Source organism: Metopolophium dirhodum, chromosome 2, assembly GCF_019925205.1.
Source record: "Metopolophium dirhodum isolate CAU chromosome 2, ASM1992520v1, whole genome shotgun sequence".
Lineage (NCBI taxonomy): Eukaryota > Metazoa > Arthropoda > Insecta > Hemiptera > Aphididae > Metopolophium > Metopolophium dirhodum.
This window is the reverse complement of record NC_083561.1, coordinates 20,553,347-20,578,904: the sequence shown is the minus strand read 5'-3', so window position 1 is coordinate 20,578,904 and position 25,558 is coordinate 20,553,347. Positions and strand designations below refer to the sequence as shown.

Genomic DNA, 25,558 nt, shown 5'->3' with positions numbered 1-25,558 from the left:
AAATATGAGTTGGGCTTAAAGTCAAAAATCATTTTTTTTCATATAAAATGTATATTTATTTATTATTTATGTACATTATACCTAATATTATACATAGTACCTAATTTAATACAAGTCTTTCGGTTTAAAAAAATGTATGTACATATTATATTAAAACCAATTGCATACTGAAAATAGATATATTCAAGATTTAAAAACCACAATAGCTAATGCAATAAAATATTTTATAATGTAAATTGCAAGTATCTACAGTTATTCGTTTTTAAATTACAACAAAATAAGAAAATCGCTACTTGAGAAATCGAGGTTCGAACTTGAGACATCCTGTATTAAAATACATAGAAGTGACACTGCGCTAATTGGCTTACCGCTTTAATAATAATTATAAATAAAAATTATTAAAAACAATAGCAACCATTTACTTAACGAACAAAAATTTCCATCGTAGATCTCAAAATCCTTGTTTAAGCACCTCCCCCAGTTGGACCTACAATTTACCCTCTTTTACTTAGCATATCTTTTTTTCAGAGGTCTATCTATCTCTGTACCAAATTTCATTACAATCGGTCCAGCAATATAGGAATGGATAAAATACAGACAGAAACACATTCATTTATATATATAATATATATTATATAATTATAATAATAAAATTAATAATATATTATTCTCTGCCTCTAATACAGCTAGTGGCTACGTCTCTATAATATGGCTACCTATCCGTTATATTATTTTTATTATTATTATTATAATTATTTATTATTATAATTATTATTATTATTATCTAGTAGGTATTTACGTTTTCACGCCGTCGCGTCCTTTGACCCCTCGCTCACCACCAATAAACCGGCGCGAGCCGACAGTCGTTAGGCATATATACTCACTACAACTCAGCATGGTAAATTAAATTAAATTTATCACGCTAATCAGTAGTCAGTATTCGCTTAGCCGCGTTTTGTCGGGAGAGGCTCGTGCACCGCAATATTGATAATATGGCAGGCCGTAGTGACGACGGGCAACCTCCGTGCAAAAAACGAATGGATAATTCGACTAAACTGTTGTACATATCCATGGAGATGGAGTTGAAGGTACGAAACGATCTCCTAAAGTTGGACACGGATATGCATCACGCCAACGTATTGCACATGGGCATGTTAGGTCACCTAAAACAACTCAGCAATAAATTGAAAAAAACACAGAACGCCGCCGAAAAATTACAAATCATGATTAAGAACACAACCAAAGAAATCGAGAAGAACAAAAACGAACGGGACGAAATGCTTGCGGTCCGTCGGAAATTAGAAAAACAAATTACTTATAACGATTTCTGTCAACATTTGCTCCAAATCGACCCGGAAGACAGCGCACTATGGTATTTCACGGGGGCCGAGTGCCCGGTTTGTCTGGAAAAATACAAACACATGGCCAAATTGAATAATTGTCAACATTTGTTGTGCGTCAATTGTCTAACGTCCCTGCTCGAAACGTCGCACTCGTGTCCGCTGTGCCGAAGTGAAATAATTGGTTACGACGTTTTCGACCGTACACTCATGCGTACCGATTACGTGACGGCCACTCAACATCACGCGCGCATTTCAAAAGTTGATGTCGGCACCAGTCGCATTTTGGATGGACCGGAGAGTGTGCCATGTCCTCCAGCTGTTGGCGGTACACCTAGTATACGACTGCGAAGCGACTTATATTATGTTCCGGGGATACTGGATCATGTGTGAAGTCCAGCCGAAGTAGAAACGTAGTGAGTTGAGTTTAAAGTCAAAAGTTGCTTTCTTTGTAAACATGTAAAAGTCACAAGTTAATAAAAGTAGTAAGTAAATAAAAATTACTTATCTTGGTGAAAAATCTGTTATGTACTATATTTGTTCATATAAAATTTATAATTTTACATTTTTTTCAAGCCATTATAATATAACATCGGTAGAAGTCTTACAGTTTCAAACAAAATGTATGTATTAAAATTAATTGTTGTAATAAATAGGTACCTACTTAAATAATTTAATTTAATCTATAACAAATTAGTTAAATTATTTATATGTATTTATTTATTTACCTAATAGTCCAGTAATTTTATATTTTCAACTTTTGTTAATTCATAACACGGGAAACAATTTAACTCGTTATGTAACTTAGTTGAAAGTAACATAATTTTTTAACTTAACTTAAACTTTTTACCTCTTTAATGCCCTAACCAAGCAAAATGTACACGAATAAAAATTTGTTTCGTTGAAATGTAATTTTATTAAGAAATTATTTTATTAGAACTTTTTTATCTTCCCCTACACAGTGAAAATTAGCTATTTTTTTTTCGTCCAGCTAAAGTAAAAGAGTGAGTTGATTTTTTTTTTTTTGATTGGCAATAGTTGACTTATTTTTTTGTTAACTTGTAAAAGTAATTATTTAACTAGAAAATAAAAGTAGCTTAACTTGGTGAAATATCAGTTAGGTACTAATTTTTTCATCAATAATTTTACTTTTTTTCAAACATACATAATATAACATTGACAGTCACTTGATAGAAGTCTTGCAGTTTCAAAAAATTGTATGTACTCAAATCAGAGTTAAAAACATAAAAAAAATAAAAAAACGTTATTAATCATTTAGTCATCTTTTTTTAAAATGATTTTTTAACCGTTTTAAACTTGTTTAAAACATGATTTATTCGAGTTTAAAACAAAATATGTAATATAATATTATGTAGGATTAAATACACTGTACTTACAAAAATCAAAAAAAAAAATCAATTAATTCATAATTTATTTATTTATTATAGTTTAAATATGTGAATGATTTTCATTTTTAATATTTTTTAAATTTTATAAAATGTATTAATTATTGTTACAAAAAAAAATAATAAATAGGAGTGGCTAGGTAGGTATTTATAACTTATATATAAACCTATATATAAATTATATTTTTCTGTTTTAACAAAATTTTTGTTATGTTGTTTAAATCAATGGTTTTAAACATCTCAACTTTGATTAAAATTAATTGCTGTAATAAGTACCTACTTAAATATTTTAATCAATGAGGAAATCCAACAATTTAATTAAATCATTTTTATGTATTTAATTACCGAATAGTCTACAAAATAATCAAATTCATTATTAGAATTAATACATATCTGTAATAGACAATAGTTATATTTTTTTTTCTTAATGGTCCGGTTACCATTGTGATTTGTTTGTATATTATAATATTGTTACAAATATATTATGTGAATACGCGATACTGCGATTGTATATAACCATTGATTATAAATAATTATTTATGACTTATAATATATTTTATAAATAATATTAATTTTATATTTTCAATTATTTGTATTGTTTTTTTTTTTTTAATAAAATTAATCTTGACAAAACTGAATATATTTCAAATCTGTAGTTTCAGGATAAAACTCAACTTAACGTGACAATAAAATTAATTTACTCACATTAAGTTACTTCACAACATAGAAAACCATTTAACTCGTTATGTAACTTAGTTGGAAGTAACTTATATTTTTACCTCGTTAATGCCCAACCTCGGCAAAATGTACACGAATGAAATCTGTTTCGTTTGAAATGTGTTTTTATTAAAAAAATATTGTAATAAACGTATAACAATTAAAGAATTATGGTTTTTTTTTTTATTAAAATGTACACACGTACACTGTTCATTTTCTGGTAAATTTATAGTAAAACAGCCATACTCTGAATCTATCGGTTTAGAATGACCCACAAAAGTCGGGTTTCCACTTGTTATTTTATTCAATTTAGTATCGGAATGGAATTGATAAACATTATTGGACGTGTAGATGTGGTCTGACGTATTCATATAGGTATTGGCTGCGTAAAATTAAATAAATCTTTCATTGATGAAAAACACAACAAATACGGTTAACTGCGAGTACTGAACTGTCTGAACTAAATACACGCGTGTAGGTATTAATCAAAATATTATCAGGACAGGAAATCGATGTACATGAAGTTTAAAAAAAAACCCCGTTCCCACGGACGTCATTTTTATTGATCCATTTTTACTAGATAATAATTATTATTATCAACTTGCGCTTAGCATTATATTGATTCAAATATAAGTGGACACTAAGTTCGAACGTAGTTAATTATCAAACTACAACATTGAAGTTACACTAAAATTAACACGTGATCGTTTTTATTTCAATTTTATTTTCATTTCATTAGAAAATTTTATTTATATAAAACACATTATTAACTAGTGAGTGTAAAAAATATGAAGTTTTGTGGAATACATGAAGGGTACAAAGACAAAATTAAATAGTCACTGTGCTGTATCTCTCCTGATACATTGGGTGTCTTTAGAGAAGTCACTGTAACAAATTAATTACATTTGAATTCTAATATTATACTTCATATTTTTATGATATTATTGTAATTAAAATAATTTATTTTACTATTAAGCATTATAGTAATATTGTAGTTTTAATTAATATTGGCTGAAAAAATTGTAAATGAAAATGTCATTGTGTGTATAGAATATAATAATATATTTTACAAGTTTCAAGTAGGTACTCCTGTAAAAGGTATCTGGAACAAAAATTAAAAGATAAAAATGACCTAGTCAAAGAAAAGGAAGAAAGAAAGCGCAAGAGAATGGAAAAAAAAACTGAAAAAGAAAAATGTATAAAAAAAAGAAAAAGTAAATTTGTTAAAAAGAAACTATTTGTAAACGGATCTTCCTCTTCTGAAAATGAAGAACCTCAATATGTTATAACCGACATCGAAGATTCAGCAGATGAAGAATGCTTATATTGCAATGAACCATTTAAAAATGATGTGATGGGGGAAACACGGATCTGCTGCATAGAGTGTAAGAGATGGGCACATGAAATGTGTACAGGGTTGGAAGACTTGAAACAATTTAAATGTGAAATATGTAACTAATATGTTCCTTAAAAATACCTACCTAGGTATGTGATAATAATTTTAAAATTGAACCTTATCCCTAATTTGATAAGTTTTATTTGTTAAAGAATTTTAATTTGTTATAAATAAAATAAATTGTTACCAAAGTTTAGTTAAGTTAAGTTGTGTTATGTGCTTAAAGGTATAAAGCATGTTATACAACAAGTAAACAACCTTATTAGTTATTACATTAATATTTTATACTGAATAGAATGTAATAATAATTTTAAAATTGAACCTTCTCCTAATTTCATACGTTTTGTTTGTTAAAGAATTTTAATTTGTTATAAATAAAATAAATTGTTACTAAAGTTTAGTTAAGTTAAGTTGTGTTATGTGCTTAAAGGTATAAAGCATGTTATATAACAAGTAAACAACCATATTAGTTATTATATTAATATTTTATACTGAATAAAGATATTTTAAATGATTTAATTGAGATTTTTAAAACTTTATTCAACACAACCAAAATAACAGTCAACTTGCCCCATGGAAATGTCATCTTGCCCCAACCATGGGGCAAGTTGACAAAATTTACAAATTTACAAAAATTATTTTTAAAGCATTAGATACTAAGTATTAAGAAACCAAAAAAATACCATATACTCTTAGTATACTCTGGATTATCTGTAAAAAAAAATATGATAATCTAACCATTAGTTGTGGCAGGATAATTGTTCGAACCTTAAGATAGTCAACTTGCCCCGCTATCCCCTACATACATTTTTTTAAACCGTACGACTTGTATTGAATTAAGTACTATGTATAATATTAGGTATAATGTACATAAATAATAAATAAATACACATTTTATATGAAAAAAAATGACTTTTGACTTTAAGCCCAACTCATATTTTTCTACTCTATGTTTAGCTCGACGAGTTAAAAAATATAAATAGTTAGTGTCTTCACCCGGCCATCATCCATTATTTCGCCGTCCGTGAAATCCACATGTCGTTTCACAGCAGTTGTGTACTACGCGTTCGTCACCAACAGCTGAATGTTGCAGAATACTTCCGGTTAATCCTAACAGCGACTTGTGAAGTCTGAAGTGCGCGAGAGATGTTGAGTTACCGTCACGTACTCGGTACATGACAGCGAGGATGGTCAGTGGTCGTTAACGAGTTAAAAAGTTAAAATTAAGTTTAAAAGTTAATTTTATTTTAACTACGGTTAAAAACGTTGTACCTACTCAATTATTTTGGTTTGGCACAAGGGACACAAGTGCGACAAGAACTCTAAAACAAATGAACGTAGATACATGACATTTTTACTGGTTGTTTACTGGGAATTTTCTATACATTATTTTTTTATAAACATTTAAAGTTCAAATCTTGACAAAATACGTAAAAACGACGAAAATTTGCAAATTCTTTTAAGCTTGAAATTTCTATATTTTTCTTTTTAAATTTAAGATTTGAAAATTTAATATAAGCTTCCTCATAAGTATTTCTACTTTTATAAAAAATAAAGTCTACTAGAAAGTAAACCTACATTTTTATGAGCGTTTGAAGTTCTTATTTTTACTTACTCACAATTTTTTTTATAATTATTTAAAGTTTGAGTTTTGAAAAATACGTAAAAATCAAGAAAATTTTCGAAATATATTGTTGAATGATTAACGCTATAGTGCAACTATAAATGCTTAATTGAGTTAATAGTAATATAAATTACTTTAATTACAATAATATCATTAAAATATAATATAGTCGGTATAATAATTTATATCTTTGAATTCAAATTTAACACATCTGTTACAATGATTCTATACTGTACAGTAGAGTTACTATTTTATTTTGTGTTTGTGTCTTCTTGAGTTTTATTCCATAAAACTTCATATTTTTGAACCTCACTATTTATTTGTTTGATTTATATATTTGACATCTTGTAATGAAATTCCTATCATGATAATATTTTGATTAATACCTACACGTATATATTTAGTTCAGACAGTTTAGTGCTTGTAGTTATCCGTTTTCGTTGTGTTTTTCATCAATGAAAGATCTGTTTAATTTTACACAGCTAATACCTATATGAATACGTCAGACCACATCTACACTTCCAATAATGTTTATCAATCCCGTCACCATAGTAAATTAAATAAAATAAGGAGTGGAAAACCAGCTTTTGTAGGTCATTTTGAACCGATAGATACAGAATCTGGATGTTTTACAATACATTTAACAAAGAATGAACAGTGTACGTGTTTACATTTTAATAAAAAAAAAAAAAAACCATTATTCTCCAACAGTTTTATACGTTTATTAAAATAATTTCTTAATAAAATTACATTTCAACGAAACGAATTTTTATTCGTGTACATTTTGCTTGGTTAGGGCATTAAAGAGGTAAAATGTTTAAGTTAAGTTAAAAAATTATGTTACTTTCAACTAAGTTACATAACGAGTTAAATTGTTTCCCGTGTTATGAATTAACAAAAGTTGAAAATATAAAATTACTAGACTATTAGGTAAATAAATAAATACATATAAATAATTTAACTAATTTGTTATAGATTAAATTAAATTATTTAAGTAGGTACCTATTTATTACAACAATTAATTTTAATACATACATTTTGTTTGAAACTGTAAGACTTCTACCGATGTTATATTATAATGGCTTGAAAAAAATGTAAAATTATAAATTTTATATGAACAAATATAGTACATAACAGATTTTTCACCAAGATAAGTAATCTTTATTTACTTACTACTTTTATTAACTTGTGACTTTTACATGTTTACAAAGAAAGCAACTTTTGACTTTAAACTCAACTCACTACGTTTCTACTTCGGCTGGACTTCACACATGATCCAGTATCCCCGGAACATAATATAAGTCGCTTCGCAGTCGTATACTAGGTGTACCGCCAACAGCTGGAGGACATGGCACACTCTCCGGTCCATCCAAAATGCGACTGGTGCCGACATCAACTTTTGAAATGCGCGCGTGATGTTGAGTGGCCGTCACGTAATCGGTACGCATGAGTGTACGGTCGAAAACGTCGTAACCAATTATTTCACTTCGGCACAGCGGACACGAGTGCGACGTTTCGAACAGGGACGTTAGACAATTGACGCACAACAAATGTTGACAATTATTCAATTTGGCCATGTGTTTGTATTTTTCCAGACAAACCGGGCACTCGGCCCCCGTGAAATACCATAGTGCGCTGTCTTCCGGGTCGATTTGGAGCAAATGTTGACAGAAATCGTTATAAGTAATTTGTTTTTCTAATTTCCGACGGACCGCAAGCATTTCGTCCCGTTCGTTTTTGTTCTTCTCGATTTCTTTGGTTGTGTTCTTAATCATGATTTGTAATTTTTCGGCGGCGTTCTGTGTTTTTTTCAATTTATTGCTGAGTTGTTTTAGGTGACCTAACATGCCCATGTGCAATACGTTGGCGTGATGCATATCCGTGTCCAACTTTAGGAGATCGTTTCGTACCTTCAACTCCATCTCCATGGATATGTACAACAGTTTAGTCGAATTATCCATTCGTTTTTTGCACGGAGGTTGCCCGTCGTCACTACGGCCTGCCATATTATCAATATTGCGGTGCACGAGCCTCTCCCGACAAAACGCGGCTAAGCGAATACTGACTACTGATTAGCGTGATAAATTTAATTTAATTTACCATGCTGAGTTGTAGTGAGTATATATGCCTAACGACTGTCGGCTCGTGCCGGTTTATTGGTGGTGAGCGAGGGGTCAAAGGACGCGATGTCGGCAATAATTAGTTTTCGCGAAAACGTAAATACCTACTAGATAATAATAATAATAACAATAATAAAAATAATATAACGGATTGGTAGATAATAATATATAATTAATTTTATTATTATATCTTTTTATATAATATATATATAAATGTCAAATGAATGTGTTTCTGTCTGTATGTCCTTTATACATTCCTAACGGAATGAAATTTGGTACAGAGATATATTAGACCCCTGGGAAGAAGATCAGCTAAGTAATAAAGGGTAAACTGGAAGTCCAACCCAAAGAAGTGCTCAAACAAGGATTTTGAGATTTCCGATAAAAATTTTTGTTCGTAAAGTAAATGGTTGCTATTGTTTTTAATAATTATTATTATTATTATAAAAAGCGATAAGCCAATTGGCGCACAGGAATTTCTATACATTTTAGTACAGAATGTCTAGGTCCGAACTACGATTTTTCAAGTAGTGATTTTCTTATTTTGTTGTAATTTAAAAATAAATAATTGTAGATACTTGAAATATACACCATATTTTTATTTTACCAACTCCCATATTTGATAAAATTTTCAAAATATTACGGATTAGAAGTGATTCTGCCTCCTACAATAAGTAAATTCCAGAACCTTCCAGAACTCCCAACAGCCAAAAAAAATATTACCAGAAAACCTAGAGCTAAACTACCGTCCATAATAATAACATGTAGGTACTCACCAGGTACAAAATATATTTTAGTTCAGACAATTGTCTAGTATTTTTTAAAATTAGTTTAAGTAATAGATAAAATAGGTTTTTCATAAAAACCTATTAAAATAAAAAAAACCTTAGAAGGAATATTATAATTTAATATAGTGTAAACAATATTGTAACTAATGGCCTTTGTCGCCGATGTTAATTATGATCAATAAAAAAAAAAAAATATAATATAGGTACGTATTTGTAATTAAATATTAATTATAGATACTAATTAACGTTTAAAAAATATTTTTTCAACCATTTGCATGTGGTTGTAAGTAATATTGTAGTTTAGGGGTTTTTTTTCCGGGATTTCACTAAAATAGCCATGATATAACTAAGTTAGTTATATTAAAATACTTAAGTTCCTAAAAACAAAATATATAACTTCGTAAGACGTGGTAAACTAGATCGCTGTGCATATATGTATATAAATACTGATAATAGCGAACTTCAAGTGATTATAACTTCGAAACCAATTATTTGGGAGAATTTTTTTGTTACTTTATTTTCAAAACGTCAATTAACTTAACTTTCAAAAAAAAAATGCGGGTAACTCAAGTGAAATTGTATCCAAACTGTGATAGACTATACACATAATAATATGGAATAATGAAAATTGACACGTCTGACTAGCAGCGCTCGGAAGATAATGGAACTACGCCGTAACGAGTTGTGACCGGGCAGTCGTGTTCAAATCGTACTGCCGATGACTAACCTGTTCTTTACTATCGTGGTACTTATCAGAAAAATGATAAAGCCCATCGTCGACTGGAGCTCGTGCAACTATCAATGCACTCATTGCAAAAAACTGGCCGAGTGTAGTGAGGTGAAACATAAAAAATGTCAACCAGTGCGCACCAGTATTCCAGATGGAACATACATTATGTGCACCAGACGCCAAAAGTGCAGTCGGTGCAGTGTGGTGGAAAACGCGACATGAGCAGCTGCCAGCTACGTTCCGATGACGGACGGTCGAGCACGCTCCACGCACTCTATCAGTACCCCAATGCATCACGACAGAGAACGATCGGCTGTTATACACCACTCGTGCTTACTCACCTGTACGACCGCGTCGTCCTCGCAGCTAACCGGTTGTGGTGGCGGTTCTAGTTTTGGTACGGAGTGGGGATGTGCAAAAATCGATTTTCGTCGATACGCGGTATACATCTCTTTTGTGAGACAGACTTTCTATAGAAATACGTTGGGTCAAACGTCGAAATCTATTGTAACCGGCACGTTTGACTGTAAACATAATATTATCCTAGGGACGACCTGTTTGTCAGGTCCGCCGATATTCCGTTGTCAACACGCACACAGCCGATTCCTGGAATTGTACCGAAACTATGTCCAATACATTGGTTTCCTAAAATAGGAAATATCTAGTGATCACGATGTAGATATTAATGTATCTATACTCTATTCGCCATTAGCTGACCCACTTCCGCGCATGCATACTGATACTACAGCGTCGAAACACTCGAAACGTCGTTAAGATACCTAATCAAATCACTACGTAAACAGTAGGTGCGGTGGCGACAATCACCATTAGCGTCCAAAAACGCGGCGGCACAAACGGTTTTCGTCGAGCAAATGAGTCAACTTACGGCGAATAGAGTATAGTGATACCAAATATTTTATCATGGTCAACATCCAATTAATATTTTGGTAATCCATGGCTTAAAATGCCTCTTTATCGAAAAAAAATGCTGACATTTCTGGACACTCTCTCTGTCGACTTAGGGATGCGCAAAAACAAAATTGTTTCGATGTATCGATACTTCGATATATCGGACACGTAATATCGATGAAACCATATTATCGATATAGTTTTCGCATCCCTACAGACCGTCGTCCGCCGTCGTACATTACGACACAGTCCTTGGTAGTTGGTACCTGTGCAGTGTGCACACATTTCGCCTTCACTGTCTCCGTGTTTTCAAAGTTTCAACGCAATTATTTCACCGTTTAAAATTTACATTATTATTTATTTACAATTGTTATGACTCTGTGTTTAATCTTTATTTTTGTGTTTCATTTTTAAACATATTATTATATTTTCTACCGCTATTACCTTATACTATTCTAAATGTTTAAATGCAAGCAGTGTCCTTCGCTATTTAACCATAAAAGAAATTTGATTCTTCACCAAAAAAACCATGATGGTTTGCGTTTTCAATGTACTATTTGTACTTTGATGTTCTCTTATAAATCTAACCTCAACAAACATCTGAGAAACATTCATGGTATGTAATAATTATGTATATCTATAATATAGTGTGAATATTGATTATAGTGCATATCGGCCAAAACAAATGAATACCAGGAGCACGCCTGTCGACGCCTTTTTCACTGATGGTTAGGTTAGGTCAAGTATGGTTCCCCTACGTGGAGTCGGGATACTATTATCAACTTGTATGTATTTTTCCGAAATTTCGTATACGTTTTGATTTAAGTGAAGTGTATTTGAATCAGTGGCGTACATAGGATTTTACTGCCCCGGGTACACACTTTTTTCATGCCCTTTCCCCCGCTGGTTTTTTTATAGTGGCAATTTTTCTCACCCATAAAAAAAACTTAAGACATGTGTCATGTGATATAATAGTAATAGTATTAGCCATTATGTATAGATATAGATATAGATGGTATAGTTATACTTATAAATTATTGGTGTTAAAAAATTGGCTATTTATTTTATATTCATAAATTATAGCTGATATCGTGCACTTGTCCGTAAAAAATAAAACTTAAAAAAATTTAGATTATTCAACTCATTTTGTGCGTAACTTGCTGCAAAAAATGCAACTCAGCCACCCTGGTAGGCAATGTGCGATAATTCGATTTTGTGCATGCTTGTACCTGATCTGCCCGAATAACAAATGGCAACCACTAATAAATAAACACTAATTCCTACTAATTATTTCTCCTTTAGCCAATAGCAACCATTTACAAATAAACATTTCCATAGTAAGTTTTAAAAGCCCTGTTTGAGCACCTCCCCGGGTTTTAATTTATCCTTTTAAAATTAGAGTATGTCACTCGGGGATAATGCAGCATTCAATTGGTAAAATAATTTTCATAATTGGTTCAGTAGATCTAGAGATATACATACCGTACCATATCGGTATTTCGGTTTTTCCAGTATACCGTTTCAACCCGATATTGAAATCAATAACACCGGAAATTATTTTCAATACCGTCAGCCTTATGTGTACGGTGTATATATTTGATCAACAAATGCGTACAGTCGCGTGACCAACACATAATTTACCAGGGAAAGTCGAACGCCAGGGGGTTACTCCCCTTTATATCCTACGTTAGCCACTTTTCATTCTCCTAAATATAATATTGTTATCCGTCACGAATACACACAATAAGAATAAAAATGCCGATCCTTGGACTTGGTCCCTATATAGTAACCTAACCTAACCCGTACACTATGCTTAAATGCGGTATGGATGGGTGTAGTACACGGTAGATGCGTTGAGTGGGTGGGGGGGGGGACTAGTGACTCGGCATTGGTGAAGCTGGTGGAGCAGGTGAAGGGGACTATATAGGGACCAAGTCCAAGGATCGGCATTTTTATTCTTATTGTGTGTATTCGTGACGGGGGTTGGGGGCAGTTGTCCGAAAAATGATAAGGCAGTTTATACCACGATACCATACCAGCATATACCAGCATATTACAGTGACAACAATTTGAAAAAACATCATACAGTGATGCCATGCTAGCGGCACTCGTCGCTACGCTCCTTGGCGCCGTCGCTCCGCTCCCCAAATCGAAAATATCCCCCGACTTGCTGTGCAACACCACCTCAAGTTGGTCACAGGGTAACCACAGGTTAACCACCGTACAACCACTCTTATCGGTCTTTATCATTATTCGGACAACTGCCAGCCACCGATAGTGTATATTGTTAGAGAACCCAAAGAAATTACTGTTCTACGATTGGCTCTAATCCCAATGAGATAACGACTTCGCTATCAATTATCTGTTATCAGTTATCAAATTCTGTTCTGAATTTTGAATATTTGAAAGACGTTTTAAATTTTTAATACATTTAACTTTTAAACATTAAACTTGATTTGACAAAATGATATTTCCAAAGAAATATACAAACGAAATTGTTGTAGAAATTGGGCATACCGTTAACGTAAGATCAAACTTATCATGTATGGAAGATACCAATAATTAGGTTTCTGAAGTTGGGGAGTTGAATTTTAGTCATTGGAACTATCGATCCAGTATTCCGAATGGCCAACGAATTGTATGCGTAAGGTCTTTTACAGTTATTACAAATAACAAATATTATAATAAGTACCTATTAAAATGAATTAATATTTTTATTTAATAAGAAATATGTATATCAACATAGTACCAAATTATAAAAACCTGATGTTAATAAAAAATGATTATTCAAAAATGCGAATTGCCCAGCTACAATTGATAGAACAATAAAACTTAATACTACTGCAACTAAAAAAAAAGATCCATTTATAAAGGTAGTATAAGCAATATACAGGGTGTCCCACTGAGATCTGACAAATGAAATAACTTTTGTTCTAATTAATATTTTTAAAAAATTTCTTTTAAATATAATTCATAGACTATTGCGCTACATTTTTAGTATACATTTTTTATTTTTTATTTTTTAATACTGAAAATAAAAAACTTAAAAACTGATAAAAAAAATTTCCAAAATATCCAAAATAGCCAATTAGTAAATCTGATTTTCAGAAAAATTTATATCGTAAAAACATTTATTTAAGTCAAGTGGCTGATTTTTTACCATTTTTTTAAATATCAATATTCTTGTTAAGTATTATACTTTTCATTTTAAATAATCCGTTGGCAGAATACGGTTATTTCAAATAATAAGAGACGCTACGGTATTGCGTAGCTTAATCGCGGTAGTTGTATTTGTTAAAAACCCGTAGTTAAAATATTGTTCTTTTATCTGAAGACAGGCAATAAATTGTGTGCACAATAGTTTATTGTCAATGGTACTAATTGGATAGATATCAATTCTGTGGTACTCGTTTTCTAAATTACTGGAAAAACATGTCATAACAGCTATATTATAAAAATAACCCATATTATTGATAAAGATTATATTGAATATAAAATTTTATTATCATTATAGAATAATTAATGTGGTTGATTTTGAATCTGGATTATTGATCCGCTATCACCGTTTATTATTTAAAAATGATAATTGATATCACGGTCTTAGATAGATACTTTGATCCAATTGATAAAACATAATAATATGTACGTGTCCCCAACCCCCCATCCAAAGAAAATCTCGAAAATTTCTATCCAAATATTTTGTACGTCATTTGTATGAATTTGTATGACCATTTTTGGAATTTGTACGACACCAGAATTCGAGCAATATCGGAAATATGGAAGGGGGGCTGGAGACACGTGTCTCCAGCCCCCCCTAATATAAATAATAAAGTATTCATACATTTTATACTGCAAGATTCAAGAACGCTATTTGTATGAATTTGTATGACCATTTTCGGAATTTGTATGCGACCCCCTCCCGAGTTATAATCGAAAAACCAATTTTCCCGTGTCCCCCGCCCCCCATCATCGGAATTTTCTACTTTTCCCTACGCGAAACAATTAAACGCTATTTGTATGAATTTGTATGACCATTTTCGGAATTTGTATGCGACCCCCCTCCCGAGTTATAATCGAAAAACCAATTTTCCCGTGTCCCCCGCCCCCCATCATCGGAATTTTCTACTTTTTCCTACGCGAAACAATTAAACGCTATTTGTATGAATTTGTATGACCATTTTCGGAATTTGTATGCGACCCCCTCCCGAGTTATTATAGAAAAACCAATTTTATAAATCTAATAGAACTATTTTCTTTTAAAAATTCATAAAAATTCAAGTAAAAGTTTTAAACAAGACAAAGTACGGAAAATTATTTATTATTAAAAAGTACTCAACAAATGTTTAAATTATTTCTCTATTAAACTAAGTTCCTTATTTTATTTCCATCTTCTAAGTGGACTTTCTTCCTTTAGGTTCAGAAAAGAAAGGAAGCACCTCTACTTAAGATACACGGGTAAGTGATTATAACAACATATTAATTCAAGTATAACAAGATTTATCTTGAATATAGGAAAAGACAAACCTTATTTCCATATAGTAGAAATGCATAGGTCTTAAAATAGAGATGTATATCAATCATAATAATTATGGATTGTCATCATTTAATTATTAAATGATGACAATCCAAGATATTCGATTCATTACATATTACGCGGAATGGGTCATAAACCTCACAGACGCATTTTACTAATATATATATTGTTGTATTTCAAGTAAAGAGGTTATGCACAATATATTGTGAATGCTAAAAACTGCTAAAAACAACTTATAAACAAATAAAATAATATTACCTACCTAAATCCACAGCTGGGCAAGTTAATGATAGTTTTAAACTTATATAATTTAAGTAAAGTATTATTTTTTCAATTAAATTAAAAGTTATGTTATTACACATCTTTAATACATTAATTAAGTTAAATTTAAAAAAAGTGCATTGAAAAGGTATTAATATTTAAAATAAGTGATAATCACTTGGATAATAATATACCTATTGATATATAGGATATATATATTATTATGGATGTAATTTAAAACCTGTATGGTTGTACCGTACTATCATTTTAGAATTATATTAATATTCACGATGGGTTCATTTAAATTTAAATTTAAGTATAAAGGGTGATTAATGCTTATATTGTATTGTTTAACATTTATAATGGAAAAAATAAATTAATCGAACATTAAAAAATTATAAAAAAAACTACTATACTTCTACATGTACGTGGTGAATATAATATCATATACATTATACATATATATAAGATTTATATTTTAAAACATTATTATTACATAAATCAATTAAAATATCAATAAACAACAATCAAAGAATTAGATACAAACGGGTAAACGGAAATCAAAACAAATTTTGCGATTACGATTTTGGTTGTTAACAACAGGTTTTCCATATTAACGGTTCTTCTAACCACTTTTATTATAAGTCTTAGGTTTTGGTTAACCACTCAACACTGTATAACAATACCTTTTAACATGCAGGGTTCATAGATATTCTTTCACTATTACTAGAGGGAAGGTCGAATACAAATTCCAGAAATGATCATACAAATTCATACAAATGGCGTTTAATTGTTACGCGTAGGTAAAACTAGAATATTCCAAATAGGAGGGGCGGGGGAAATGGGAAAATTGGTTTTTCTATAATAACTCGGGAGGGGGTCGCATACAAATTCCGAAAATGGTCATACAAATTCATACAAATAGCGTTTAATTGTTAACTTAGTTTAATAGAGAAATAATTTAAACATTTGTTGAGTACTTTTTAATAATAAATAATTTTCCTTACTTTGTCTTGTTTAAAACTTTTACTTGAATTTTTATGAATTTTTAAAAGAAAATAGTTCTATTAGATTTATAAAATTGGTTTTTCGAGTATAACTCGGGAGGGGGGTCGCATACAAATTCCGAAAATGGTCATACAAATTCATACAAATGGCGTTTAATTGTTACGCGTAGGTAAAACTAGAATATTCCAAATAGGAGGGGCAGGGGAAATGGGAAAATTGGTTTTTCTATAATAACTCGGGAGGGGGGTCGCATACAAATTCCGAAAATGGTCATACAAATTCATACAAATAGCGTTTAATTGTTTCGCGTAGGAAAAAGTAGAAAATTCCGATGATGGGGGGCGGGGGACACGGGAAAATTGGTTTTTCGATTATAACTCGGGAGGGGGTCGCATACAAATTCCGAAAATGGTCATACAAATTCATACAAATAGCGTTTAATTGTTTCGCGTAGGGAAAAGTAGAAAATTCCGATGATGGGGGGCGGGGGACACGGGAAAATTGGTTTTTCGATTATAACTCGGGAGGGGGTCGCATACAAATTCCGAAAATGGTCATACAAATTCATACAAATAGCGTTCTTGAATCTTGCAGTATAAAATGTATGAATACTTTATTATTTATATTAGGGGGGGCTGGAGACACGTGTCTCCAGCCCCCCTTCCATATTTCCGATATTGCTCGAATTCTGGTGTCGTACAAATTCCAAAAATGGTCATACAAATTCATACAAATGACGTACAAAATATTTGGATAGAAATTTTCGAGATTTTCTTTGGATGGGGGGTTGGGGACACGTACATATTATTATGTTTTATCAATTGGATCAAAGTATCTATCTAAGACCGTGATATCAATTATCATTTTTAAATAATAAACGGTGATAGCGGATCAATAATCCAGATTCAAAATCAACCACATTAATTATTCTATAATGATAATAAAATTTTATATTCAATATAATCTTTATCAATAATATGGGTTATTTTTATAATATAGCTGTTATGACATGTTTTTCCAGTAATTTAGAAAACGAGTACCACAGAATTGATATCTATCCAATTAGTACCATTGACAATAAACTATTGTGCACACAATTTATTGCCTGTCTTCAGATAAAAGAACAATATTTTAACTACGGGTTTTTAACAAATACAACTACCGCGATTAAGCTACGCAATACCGTAGCGTCTCTTATTATTTGAAATAACCGTATTCTGCCAACGGATTATTTAAAATGAAAAGTATAATACTTAACAAGAATATTGATATTTAAAAAAATGGTAAAAAATCAGCCACTTGACTTAAATAAATGTTTTTACGATATAAATTTTTCTGAAAATCAGATTTACTAATTGGCTATTTTGGATATTTTGGAAATTTTTTTTATCAGTTTTTAAGTTTTTTATTTTCAGTATTAAAAAATAAAAAATAAAAAATGTATACTAAAAATGTAGCGCAATAGTCTATGAATTATATTTAAAAGAAATTTTTTAAAAATATTAATTAGAACAAAAGTTATTTTATTTGTCAGATCTCAGTGGGACACCCTGTATATATATGTATATATTTGGCTGGTATACGTATATTGAATGTTTTTATTTGTGTTTTAAGAATTTTATTTGGAGTTGGTGATTTGTTGTGTTATAACATGTTTGTATAAATATAATATATATTTATATTATATGTATTTATGCAGATATGTTCATTAATTTGACAGACTTTGAATTTAGATAGTCTTTAATTGTCAACTGGGAAGGTGACCAAAACAACAATTTGTATGTTTGTAGTATTCATTTATAAATTATAATGTACATTTCAGCAAGAACTCTGCTGAGGACTCATTTAATGGTGTACATCCATCAGGGAAACTGTAGTCTTTATGTTATAATATAAAAATATATTATATTATGTTACTTTTTGTAGCTTTTACTTTTACAGCTTATAATTACGAGGTTCCAGTGGTGTTATGACCTGACTCCAAAAATACTGATATCAAGGAGATCGTGAGTGGTGTTACGACCAGCCTCTAAATGTCTCAAATATCCCTAGTTTTTGTCTAGCTCTTTTCTCGGTCTCCCTTTTATATGATTGTCATAAAGAGTGGGTGGCGACTCTGTTATATGAGGGGTCTTGAAAATGTGTTTATGTATTCTTGTTAACTCTTATAGTTTCAACTTTTTTTTTAAAATTATTTTAAGACATTCAACGCTATTTTTTTTGTCCTCGCATTCTTGTGTCAATTAATTTTATTTTAATTATTTCCGTAACAGTAGGTACAATTGAATTTTGTTTTAATATACTTTTCCAAAATAGATAATATAAAAATTACTATACATTAGTTATAAATTTATTTATTTTATACCACATTGTGAAAAATTTGGGTATTTTATTATTATATTAATAAACTTTCAATATTGAAAATGGAATTATACATAAATTATTGTTTCTTATTGATAAATTAATACTGTTATTGATTCTTACAGAAAGGTTTAATTGGTTGTATAAAAATTTATAACAACCATACACAATACACATAGCATCAACACAGCAGAAAGCCTTAGATATTTACTAGCTAATAATGATGTAAAAAACTTATTTTATGAGTATTTTGACAATGGTATGGACATAGCTCAAAAATATCATAAACAGTTGTTAGAGTTGAAAGAAGATTTTAAACTAGAAACATTAGCTAATGGTTGCATAAATCCATGTAACCGTACTATTCGTCATTGGCATGACATTTGGAGAAATTTAAACTTGGGTCCACGTACTGGTGATGGATTAATCGAGCTAAGTTATTTAAACAATAAACATATAATAAATTGATAAATTTATCATCGGTAACTTATATGCATATATTTTTTTTTGGAAAATCAAAGAAAAACAGAAAGTATATGAAGAAAGTGGTACTATAGTTCTATTTAAAGAATACCCATTTGGTATAATTATAATCATGCTGATCATGAAAAGAGCTCACCAGTTAAATTTTGCAAAAGAAATTATATTTGTTGATAGCACCAGTGCATGTGATCCATTAAATCATGCCATAACTTTTATAAAGTGTCCAAGTGCAGCTAGGGCTATACCTTTGGCAATATTAGTTACCAAAGGTCAAACCTATGAAGCTTATGTCAAGGATTTTCATTATTAAAAGAAGCTCCTCCTGAAAGCTTTTGTGGACAGGGATTTCCTAATATTTTAATTAAAGACCAAAGTTCATCAGAAATTAATGCAATTAACTATATTTGGCCGAATAGTCTTCAAAACATAATATACCATTGGAAAAACGTAAAATACTTATGAAAGAGTTTCAAACTATCTTCTACTCTGAATCAATTGTTGATGCAGAACATGCATATTTAAAGTCAACTGGAGAAAATCCTGAATATCCAAATTGGATAAACTATGTACAAAATTATTGGAGTTATAGACATAAATGGTGTTTAGTTTTTAGAGATCATACATCAAGAGGTCATGTTACAAATAACTATTGTGAGGTTGCTGTAAGACTGTTTAAAGATCATGTTTTATGTAGGGTAAAGGCTTATAATGTTTTAGCTCTAATTGATTTAACGTGTACTGCCTTAGAAAACTATTATAAACATAGATTGAGAGAATTTTCAGACAGTAGCAATGCATCGTTTAGATTATTTCTACAAAAAATGATTAAAAAAACTACTTATTTAAAAAAATAAATGATTATTCAAGAAATTGATGATGAGTTTTTAGTACTGAGTGAAGAAGAAAATGGTTTAATGTACTAAGTTGAAACTAATAGTGGACTTTGTCCTTGTTCAGCTGCTCTTACTGGAAAATGTAAACACCAATGTGCTGTTTATAAATATTTTGGTGTTAAGTCTGAATATTGTCCAGTTATAACTCTCAAAGATCGTTTCAACATATTATGTATTCAAGCTTATGTGTTAAGATAATATAATACCTTAAAACCATAAGGGTCTTATAGTACATAACAGTATTTATTATTTTATATTTTTATTAATTATTTTTTTTTGGGATTATAATTTTCGTGATAACAGATTATTGATAACGAAGTCATTATCTCAGTGGGATTAGAGCCAATCGTAGAACAGTATTTTCTTTGGGTACTGTAACAATGTACACTATGCTTATAATATGCACCCCTACCATAACGACCAGTGACGTCACCGTTGCACCTGTCAACTGCGTCCTGCCACCAGTAACTTGTCAGTGTGTTTTCCAGCCAAATATCTTCAACTGTCAGACACATTTAGCGTTCGTTCCGGTGTATTTTTGATCATTCCGTATCATAGAGTTAACTATAACAAAACGCACCCCTAGACTTATTATTAGGGCTAAGATTTTAATGTCCTTAAAAATCACGAAAAATGACCTTAAAAAAATGCAAAAATGACTTAAAAACTTAAAAAATGTCTTTAAAATTTATTTAAAATAGCTTAAAATTTAAAAAAATTATATTAGGTTCATGTATGTAAATGTTTTATTTTACTTTGTGTTTTCATATATTAATAAATAAAAAATTATTCTTTATTGTTACACTGAATCACGAGAGCGTGCTTCAGGTTTTCAAATAAAAATGCCTGCCCTCTTATTGTCCGCCAATAAGTTTTTGTAGATGAAAAAGCTCCTTTCTACATCTACTGAAGTTATAGGTGAGTATTTAAAGTACGTCAGATCACTCGCTGTAAGATCACCCGGAAATTCATTTTGTGTACCTTCTTGTCCGTTTAAAATATCAGATATATTGGAAATAATTTTGAATTCTTCATTTTTATTTTAAACCGTAGTAAGCTTTTGATAAACGATTTTTCCAATTTCATTTGGCGCTTTTTCAATTTCATCTTTAATTTTATTAACAATGTTAATGGATTCAATCAAAGATAATCCAGTAGTTTCTAATTGAATAATAGATGTTGCCAAAGTACTAAAATTTGCCTTAATATATATTGAGTTATACGTTTCAAATTTATTTTAGAAAACAAAATTTGAGCTTTGGAAATTGCAACTGCATCTTCTCCGTCTAATGCAGCAATAATATCTTTAATAAGTTCGAAATATTCACAATAGTATATGGCAGCTTGTAACCAAATGGCCCAGCGTGTTAATACTGGTTGAGAGGGTAGTGGAATATTTGGTGCCATTGTTTTTAATAGTTGAATTCGCGATGGTGCTTTCAAAAATACCTTCTTGACGTTATTCATCAGTTCGTCAACACCTGGGTAATGTTTTTTACTTCTTCGGCAACTCTATGCAAAGCACGTGACACGTATCATTTTCGAATAAAATGTTTTGATCGCTTTGCCTGCTTCAACCATATACGGAGCTGCGTCACTTAGAAATAAGAGGACATTGTCGTGGATTATTCCCTGAGGCCATAATATTGATAAAGATTTGTCAAAAGCTTTGGCGATTGTGCTGGGGTTTGGTTTTTTTCTAATATTTCTGAATTGAGTAAAAACAGTTTGCCTATGTTACCTATTTATAATGTCCCTATTATGACATTGGCAACAAATCGACCATTGGCGTCTGTCGTTTCATCAATAGAGATCCATATTTTTTAGTTTTCAACGTATAACCTTATCATTTGTATAGTTTCATCGTAACAAATACTAATGTAATTTTTCCGTAATGTAGAACGATCAGGAGTTTGTTTATTGGTATACTTTTCCAAAAATGAACGTAACTTGGAATTATCGAGCTTACTTAACGGAATATTACTTGAAAGAAAGGCACGAGTTAAATCTAAAAAGTATTCTGACCTGATGTATCGGCAATAAAACTTTGTGACTGTAAACGCCGGTAGTCGGTACCGATTCAACGAATTGTGCGGTTGTCGGCAACGACTTGCGTTAAGTGTTGAAGGCTGGAGCGGGGACAGGTTATTCAATTTGTACAATATAGTCAAAAGTTTAGGGTCGGAAACACGTATATTTGCAATAAATAAATAATTCAATTAACGGGTGCCCATAATAGTAATATCAACTTAACACTAAATACCACAGCTGGTGAACAATAATTATAATATATACAGCCCACTGACACGTGGGACCAAAACAAATGATAGACCTGACTATGACTACGGCTACTGCGTGGCTCGGCGGCAACGTGGCTCGGCGACTGCGGCGATCCGTGGTGCCGACCAATATCGGTCCCTCGCCGGAACGGCGACGGCGGACAAATCTTCCGCTAATCGCTTGACGATGATGGTCCGTGGTCCCACGCGAGTAGCGCGAACTCGAAATTAGTATATTTTTACGTACTTTTCCGTGGCAAACACTCGCGATCACGCGGAGGGTAACAAAACACGCGAACGGCGTAAATAGACGCGAGCGGAAGCTCGATGTGAGCTCGACGTCGGACGTCAATCACGACGGACCCGACGGACAAACAGGCGTGGTCACACGCGAATTTTTATTTTACTCGATGTAAATAGATACGTATCGCGACAACGATAATAACGCGAAAACGTACTTCAGTAATAGGTACTAGGTATTGATCGTGGCCACTGATCACAGCTCGGGCCCACTTGCACCTCGCGTTCACACGAGGTTTTACGACACACGGGAACGATAGCGCGGACGTTGCGCTACGTTCAGCCGTTGGAAAAAGACAAACGCCACAAAGTTCGCGACGGCCGATGGCCAGCTCGCCGGCCGTTGACGGCGGCGCGGTAACTTCGGAGGGGGGACGCGTCTCGCGGAGCTTCGACTTCTCGCGCGACTTGGAGCGTCCATGATTTTGGCGGCGACCCCGTTCCGCGTTCGAACAGTGACATATTATTTCCTTGTTCTTCAATTTGTTCTATTCGTTGTACTCCATTTATATGTTTGTCTCTTGAAATATGTTGTTGTAAGGTAAAACGTTTTTCAGCCGCAACTTTTCCATTGCATACCTTACACAACAACACTAATCCGTCTGTAGAAAAAACATTTTGGCCAAATTCTTGAACAAATGCACGCAGTTGACTCGCCGTCGAACATTTTATTTTCGGCATTATAAAATATTTTAAATTCAACTTTACTATTAAACGATAAACCTCGCACTAAACGGTGAGACTGGTGTGATATGTCGTCGGACGTCGATATCAATTTTATTGCTCTAGTAGATCGCTATGCTGGTTAAGAATATATATATTTTATATAATATAAATTTATATGTAAGAACTGTAGATAAGAAATAGGTCATTTGGGTTTTCATATATTGTTAGCATATAAATATTTTATATTATAAATCTATAATCTATAATCTTTAATTTTAAGTTCAAAAACATGAAAAATGACTTAAAAACTAAAACTAAAATGCCCTAAAAAATGCCAAAAATGACCTAAAAATTAAAAAATACCAAAAAATAAAAATAAACTTTCTTATTCTCATTCGAAAGTACATAAAACAAATTTGTGACAAGACGAGCATCGCACAGTAAGCTTTGGAAAACAATGTAAAGTGCATCCAAATCCCAGCCCTACATATTATGTTTTTCCTTTTCGTAAGTTATATTTTAAACATTTAATAATGTTCGCCTGTGAAAGGTGTCCATCGAGGTTTACATGTAAAGAAAATCTGCTTGCACATACAAGGAAACACGACGGAATTCGCTATTGTTGTACTAATTGTGAATTTACATTCACTGATCAGTCTAATCTTAAAAGACATGCAAAACCGATACATATGGTGTAATTATATTATTTAATTTAATATTTTTTATTTTTTAAATTAATTAAATTATTTATTTTACAAGGAGTGGTTCTCAAACAACCTAGACGTCCCAATATGGAAATCGCTCCAAAAATCGTCGTGCCTAACGTACACGCAGGACCGTCGAAAGAGGATTGGACTAATATAGTGATCGCTCCTCAAAAAATCCTGCATAAATTGCACGAAAAAACGTTGAAAGCTGATTGGGCTAATTTAGTGATCGCTCCGCAAACCATCGTGCCTAATGAACATGCAGGGCCATCAAATGAAAATGTGGATTTATGTTCTGAATTTGAAAAAAAACCTGATATATTGTGGGATGACTCTGGTAAGATTTCAAAAATATAATAAAATAAAGGAGGTAGGTTTTATAAAAAAATTAAGTAAACGTGTATTCAATGAGAATTCAATTGCCACGAAAAAAAATTAAAGTGTACGTATATGAGTGCACTTTATTATCGGGATCATTTATTAAAACACAGCTAGTCTACGGACGCCACACACGAATACGAAACCGAGCAACGACCGATGCACCGAATGCACTGTTATGTGTGTTCACGATCCGCAAACGCGTCGCATAGGCCGCTCCCATTTATACTCCACCGTCTAGGGCCGACGGTATTGAAAATAATTTTCGGTATTACGGTATTGATTTAAATACCGGTTTGAAACAGTATACCGAAAAACCGAAATGATACGGTTTTAGTGCTGTTTTCTAGTATCAATGGCAATATTACAGATTATAATATTATTTATTATAGTAGGTATATAATAAAGTATATAATGTGAAACAATAAAAGTAAAAAATATAGATACTAGTTAGATTTTATTTATTATTTCGGTATACCGTACCATATCGGTATTTAGGTATACCGTTATTTACGGTATACCGAAAATACCGTCAGCCCTACCACCGTCTGTTCGGCCCGTTCGGGAATCGGGAGCGCATAGCGCATTTGCTCGGCTCATTATGCAAGGACCGTTCGTCGTAGACGTATAGCTATAGGTATAGACTTCATACATGTAA

The 25,558-nt window shown here is 31.7% G+C and overlaps 1 protein-coding gene and 1 pseudogene across 2 annotated transcripts; both read left to right on the top strand.

Moving 5' to 3' along the window:
- Positions 1-891: 891 nt before the first annotated feature.
- Positions 892-24,845, top strand: LOC132939173 (uncharacterized). Of its 2 annotated transcripts, XM_061006217.1 has the most exons (3): positions 892-1,825; positions 1,917-1,963; positions 24,575-24,845. In XM_061006217.1, exon 1 carries the CDS (start codon positions 993-995, stop codon positions 1,731-1,733), a length of 741 nt encoding a protein of 246 aa, XP_060862200.1. In that variant the 5' UTR covers positions 892-992; the 3' UTR covers positions 1,734-1,825; positions 1,917-1,963; positions 24,575-24,845. The 2 variants fall into 2 exon arrangements, with proteins under 2 accessions (XP_060862200.1, XP_060862201.1); XM_061006218.1 differs by lacking the exon at positions 1,917-1,963.
- On the top strand, positions 10,152-20,768 carry LOC132938816 (uncharacterized; annotated as a pseudogene).
- Positions 24,846-25,558: the final 713 nt, after the last annotated feature.